This window comes from Phragmites australis, chromosome 15 (assembly GCF_958298935.1).
Source record: "Phragmites australis chromosome 15, lpPhrAust1.1, whole genome shotgun sequence".
NCBI classification, from domain to species: Eukaryota; Viridiplantae; Streptophyta; class Magnoliopsida; order Poales; family Poaceae; genus Phragmites; species Phragmites australis.
This window is the reverse complement of record NC_084935.1, coordinates 21,444,156-21,450,913: the sequence shown is the minus strand read 5'-3', so window position 1 is coordinate 21,450,913 and position 6,758 is coordinate 21,444,156. Positions and strand designations below refer to the sequence as shown.

The 6,758-nt window shown below is 41.2% G+C and overlaps 1 protein-coding gene across 1 annotated transcript; it reads left to right on the top strand.

Moving 5' to 3' along the window:
- Window positions 1-4,318: 4,318 nt before the first annotated feature.
- On the top strand, window positions 4,319-4,684 carry LOC133892199 (formin-like protein 14). The gene has a single exon (XM_062332907.1). The coding sequence runs from the start codon at window positions 4,319-4,321 to the stop codon at window positions 4,682-4,684; it is 366 nt and encodes a 121-aa protein (XP_062188891.1).
- Window positions 4,685-6,758: the final 2,074 nt, after the last annotated feature.

Sequence of the window (6,758 nt, the reverse complement as noted above, 5' to 3'; positions counted from 1 at the left end):
TTTATAGGTTTATGTTTAAGAAAATCTATACCTAATTATTAACAATCAAACCAAGTTTATTTCTATCAGGTTTGAGTTTATAGACGATTCCTATTTCAAGGTTGCACGCGAGTAGCTTAACTTGTGTGCAACCGAGTGAGTGGTCCATAGAACTCGCGTGTAACCGACGGTCCACGTAACATGCTAAGTTGCAGCTCACAGAAAACTTATTTTCCTAATTTCTTTTAACTTTTTCTTATATTTTAAAAACTTTTCTCTCAAACTTTGAGCCAGAAAACTTTAAAAAAACACTGAAAAAACTTTTCAAAAAGGGAAAGTTTTTGAGCTGTCCGGAGGAAACGCGACTTCCTCTGCTCACGCGCGCGGGGATAGATGTAATACCAAATTTTTGAGAGAGGAAAAAAAGAGAGTTTTGACCAAAAAATTGACTTTTTGATCCGTTGCTCATATGGATGATCGGAGACCGTGGTTGCATTCATCTCGTCGAGACGAACCCATTTTGCTATTCATATGTCCGTTCCGGGCACTTTGTGACCCGTAGCAAGCCCAATAAATTTAGACCGTTCGTTGTTTAGAAAAAAAGATAAGTATCGGATGGATCGGCCCTCAACCCGATCCATCCAGACGTTTTCGTGTTTTCTCTCTCTCCTCGTTGCTGAGCGCCGCTTGCCGAGCTCCTGCCGCCGCTGCACCGTCCCCGCCGCCTCTGCGCCGCACCTCCCGCCGCACCGGCCGCTTGCTGCCGCCGGGTGCTGCGCCGTTGCCGCTACTGCGCGCAGCCGTGTGCCTATGAGCCGGGCGCCGCCGTCGCGCCGTGCGCTGCCGTCCACCGCGCCAGCCGCTCGCTGCCGCCGGCTGCAGTGCATTGCCGCCGGCCGCCGCGCTCCCTCTCTCTCTATGTCCTGATCGAGGAAGCCAACAGCCAGCACCGAAGAAGCAAGCCAGAGCAGCGCCGAGCAAAGAAGCCGGGAAGAAGAAAGGAGAAAAGAAAAGGAAAGAGAAAAGAAAAAATGGAGAGAGAAAAAAAGAGAAAAGGGAAAAAAAAAGGGGAAGAAAAAAAAAGAAGAAGAAGAAAAAAGGGAAAAGTTAGAAATTTCGTAATTTTGTCGGATTCGTCGTCAACCCTTCGAAGGTGATTTCTCAGTAATTCCTGGACGTTTGTGGTTGAATTAAATCAAATCAATCAATTCCTGTTGTATCATTTCATGTGATCAATAGTCTGATTTGTTTCGATAATCGTTATTGATTCGAAGATACGATATTCGAGTCGAAGTATTCTTTTCGTTCATCGGAGCAAAGTCTAATTAGTGAGAATTTTGGTTCGACTCTGAATTGGAAATAGTGTATCATTTCATGTGATACAGTTTTCTGTTCGGTTTTCCGAAATATATGCGTATATGCGACGTTTTCAGACGTAGGGTTGACGCTTCGTATTTTATGTGTGTTTAAATGTGTTTTAGTGCTAATAATATACCTGTACAGGTGGTACTGCTTCTGGGCGTTCTTGATCGAAATTTCTTCGTCGCTTTTGTTAAAAGGCAAGTAACGTGGGGGTGTGATTCCGTGCTATGTTTATATTCATGTCTTACTTCTTTTGCAAATAAAAATCGAAGTATATGATTTTTTTCTAATTCATTCAAATCATGGATGATGTTGCATTTAATTATTTAAATCTATACATTTCTTATTGATTTGGATTGTACCGTCGTCATCATGAATCAGTTTGGTGTTTTTTTATCACGAGTCATTCGAAAAGGAAATTAAGAATTGACGTCAATTCACATGCATACATATGCATTTATGCACTTCATACGGTGATAAAGGCCGATCACTGCCATCGTGCGTGATTCGTACCGGTACATGGAGTTGCATGAGATGTTGGCATCGTCCAGCTCTCAAATGGAGTTGCATCATGGCATTCATACATTTTTTTATGATATATGGAGAATACAGAATTCTGGGAGTTGAATGCTATATTTTTTTTGGGAGACTGGGTTGGAGTTTGTCGTTACTTTCTCGACAAATGATCTGAAAGGTTATTCTCTTTAAAACCATGTATTTTTTTGTTGTTATGAGAAGAAGGTTCAATTCCCAAATACTTTTGAACTAAGTGAGATGTGTTTATATTCATAGCTGTTATTTGCTGAGCTCGTCTCACCTTTGTTAAATCTTTTAAAGGTATGTTTAGATATTGACGTGCATTTTGAGGATGGATCTCGGTAGTTGCACACACTACCTCATCACAATGTCGATGACTCAACCGGTGTTTAGAAGTTGTGTTTGTGGTGGTCTGTTATTTGTTTTTTTTTATATTGTGGTAAGACGCTGGTAGCGTCGTGAAGTTTGCTATATATGCTGGTTATATCATATATTGTCTGTCTGTGATTTTTTTTTTTGTCAGTTATACCTTCTTATAGAGGAAATGCTGTCAAAATTTTCTTTTTTTCTTCTTATAATTAGATTTAGTTGTAAAGCAGGGTGCTACAATAGCACGCTGCAAGCGTCGAGTTTATAGCTGTCTTGGTTTAAAAAGCAACTTGAATATTAAATGCGGTCGAACTCAAAGTAAATTGCATGTAATTACGCAGCACGAGCAGGTACGACAAGGTGACGTATATTCACGCAATCCACTTGCGCGAGTGGATCGGGTTCATTCTAACGCGGTGCAGCCAGCAGCTCCCCCGCGTCGCGACCGCGTTCCCGCGTAAGACGTCGACGTCACTGCAGCTATTGTCCCCATCTCATGATGCTTTTATCCTGCGAGTAAAGACTAAAGGGACTGACATCGTTTGGTACTTTTGTCATTGTTAAATACTACTACTCAATCTTTATTTACTTTATCACCAATAATTTATTATAGTAATTTTGACCATGTGTTTTTAATAAGATTTACGAATATTTAAAAATATACAATATTAATAAAAATCTAATGATACGAAAGTTTTAAATATCTATAAACTTTTCGTAGAAAAAAAAATACAAGGTCAAAATTACTACAGTAAATCATTGGTGATAAGTAAATGAAAATAAAGATAGTATGAAACTGAGAGCTAATCTGAATAAAAAATAGGATCCATCTATAAGGCAATAATAATGATTATACTTAGAAAACGTGTTTGAGATTATTGCTATATAAAAGAACGATATGAAGAAGGAACTACATGTACTATTAATATCCCAAAATGTCCTCTAGCCGTATGCAACGGCAGACAGGCTAAACCAAGAATCGAACTTCATCTTTGGTAGTTTTCTCTACTATTATTAAGATTTTAGCTAGTTCGCAAAAAAGGAATTGGAGTATATCGAAACCTAAAAGTTTCGAAAATAATTCAAGGAAGATAAGACATGTCCTTACGGCAGGGCAATGCAACAGTAGCTGATCCAAGTGCACTGGCATCAAGAAAAAAAAAATCTCAATTATTAACAATTTAATTTTTTTATGAACTATTAAAATTTAAACAAGTGCACTATCTAAATTCAAATATATCAAGTGTGCATTCGTGTCTTTAAAATTCTAGCTTCGCACCGGACTTAGGGTGTCTAGTAAAGAAAATGGCAGGAGTGGTAGCTATTTCGTTGTCAAACACCCGCCAAGCCCCAACGTGCATGTCGTGGCCCGAAAAATGCATTATTATTATTTTTTTGCAAAAATCTACTTGAGACAAATCTACCAATATCATTCCTTAATATAATGCTGAATCTCAACATGTACTGAGATATCGATGGTCCAAGTTCATATATTTTAACGAAACATTACTCAAATCACTTATTTGTGACTATAGGGTTAGTAATCCTATCCTAACACTAAGTCATCGTTACATAAGGAGTATGAGCCATTTTAATACCACAAAAGGGTTATTTCTGTTTGTCTTTCATTACCGGTTCAGTAATAACCGGGGGTGATAATATCACTACTAGTTCGTAAGCTCTAAACACACATAAAAAACCGAGCCATCAAGAACCTGTAATAATAATGTATCACTGTCGGTTCGTAATAAAATCGGTAGTGATATTTAAATAATCACTATCCGCTCTTCACTGAACTGGTAGTGATATTAGTTCATCAAATGACGTGCCTTTAATAACCGACAATAATAATGACTATCACTGTCGATTGTATTTACAAACTGGCAGTGATACTCAAAATTTGTACGACTTCTTGTGTTCGCACCTGCTCGCCTTCCCCCAAGCACCATTAAAATCTCTCTCTCTCTCTCTCTCTCTCTCTCTCTCTCTCTCTCCCTCTCCCTCCCTCTCTCTCTCCCCCCGCCCCCCTTGCTCTCACCCTCTCCCCTCCACCGCCGCCGCCGCTCCGGCCATGGATCCACGCGATGCTTCTCCCCCTCCGACCACTCCACGACTGCCTTCACCTCCACCTTCTACAGTCATTCCTCCCACACCCGCGTCGTCATTTGGCGACGAGGTGGAGGACCCGCCAGCTAGGTTGTCAGATGAGGCGAAGACCTTGGATTGTGGCAACTCAGTGGGGTACCCCTCCGAGGACGACGTGTGGGACTTCTTCCTCTACGAGCCATCGAAGGCGAAGAAGCCACGGCCGAGCTTGGATGATGAGGAGGAGGAGGCCGGCGACGACGGTGGCGAAGGTGAGGACAACGAGGACGTCGACGAGGAGGAGGAGGAGGACCACTACTACTTCGTCGTCGTGGCCAACGACCGCGAGTAGATGTCATCGATTATTTAGGGTTTTTGTGAGCGTGAAAGGATCGAATGGTCCAAGAGGGGGGGATTGGGCAATTAAAATTTCTACCATAATCAAGTTAGGAGAAGGCAACAAGACAAACAAGCAAAGACACTAAGAAAATACATAATAGAAAGGTTGCAAGAATGTAAATGCTCAAATTAAATTGCAAAATAGTAAAGAGATGGACAAGAAAACACCAAACTTTTTTCTGAGGTATCGAGGAGTTGGCACTCCCCTAGTCCTCATTGAGCATCTACCAAGGATATTACTCTCACTTGAATCACCAATACTTAAGTGCTCCCTCATGATTGTCACTTCTCCATATCCAGATTGGTAGGCAACAAACCAAGTGCATAGCTCGTCCTGGAGCTCCCACAAGAACTTCAAGAGCTCACTGAGACACCTTCAATCACCAAACATCGGTTAGGTGTTGACAACCACCGATAGTAACAAGCCAATTGCTTCACTTGACCAAGATTGAGCCTAGACTACAGCTAGATGCACACTTGCTACTCTCCAAAAACTAATGATGTCTTTAATCTTCAATTAGTGACTTGAAAATCAACTCAAGTGTGCTCTCTTGCTTCTTGATGACTCACACAGTGTATAAACTCCTCTGGGTCGCAAGAGAGGGAAATGAAATCAAGTGAGGGGGTATTTATAGGCTAGAGATCCAAAATTAACTGTTGCCTAATAACCCACTTTTTCTGTTAGCACCGGATGGTCCGATGAGTACCATCTCACACACACCGGATAATTCGGTGCTTAGAAACTGAAGAGATACCTGTGCCAGCTATCATTAGCCGTTGATCCTCCGATGTACTCATCCGGTGACCACTGAAGTAACACTGGTCAATCCGGTCAGAAGAACCAGGCCAAAACACTCGTAGCAAACCTCTTTGCAAGAATTAGTCCGGTGAAGTCATCTTTGCCTACACTGGAACATCCGATGAGTGAAGCCTCTTTTGAACCTCTCTACAACATTGCTTCGCTGCATTTATTCGGTGAGCACAACATAAACACCAGACTATTCGATGAGTAGAGTTTCATTTTTCTGCACTTGGAATTTCCCTATGCAAGAAATAGTTCGAATGGTCGAAGAGGGGAGGGTGAATTGGATAATTTAAACTTCTACCGTAATCTAGAATAAATAGCAACCTTAACCTAGAACAAAGGAAATACAATTACACGATCAAGCTAGGAGAAATCAACAAGACAAGCAAGTAAAGACACTAAGAAAATGCAGAATAGAAAGGTTGCAATAATGTAGATGATCAAATTAAATTACAAAACAGTAAAGAGATGGATAAGAGAACATCGAATATTTTTCCCGATGTATCAAGGAGTTAGCACTCCCCCTAGTCCTCGTTAGAGCATCCACCAAGGATATTGCTCCCCCTTGAGTCACCAAGACTCAAGTGCTCCATTATGATTGCTACTTCTCTATCTTCGAATTGGCAGGTATCAAATCAAGTACATACCTCGTCCCGGGACTCCCACAAGAATTCTAAGAGCTCAATGAGACACCTCCGATCATCAAAGACCGACTAGCTGTTGCTAATCACCAAGAGTAACAAGTTAATAGCTTTACTTGACCAAGATCGAGCCTAGACTATAGCTAGATGCATACTCGCTACTCTCCAAACACTAATGATGTCCTTAATCTTCAATTAGGGACTTAAAAATCAACTTAAGTGCTCTCTCTTGCTTCTTGATGACTCACACAGTGTATGAACTCTTCTTGGTCGCAACAGCGAGAAATAAAACCAAGTGAGGAGGTATTTATAGGCTAGAGATCTAAAATTAGCCGTTGCATAACCACCCATCTTTTCTGTTAGCACTAAATGGTCCGGTGAGTACTATCTCACACACACCGAACAATCCGGTGCTTAGAAACTTTAGAGATACCTATGCCAACTGTCATTGCTGTTGATCCTTCGGTGTACTCATCCGGTGACCATTTAAATAACATCGGTCAATCTGGTCAGAAGAACCAGGCCAAAACACTCGTAGCAAACCTCTCTGCAAGAATTAGTTCGGTGAAATCATCTTTGCC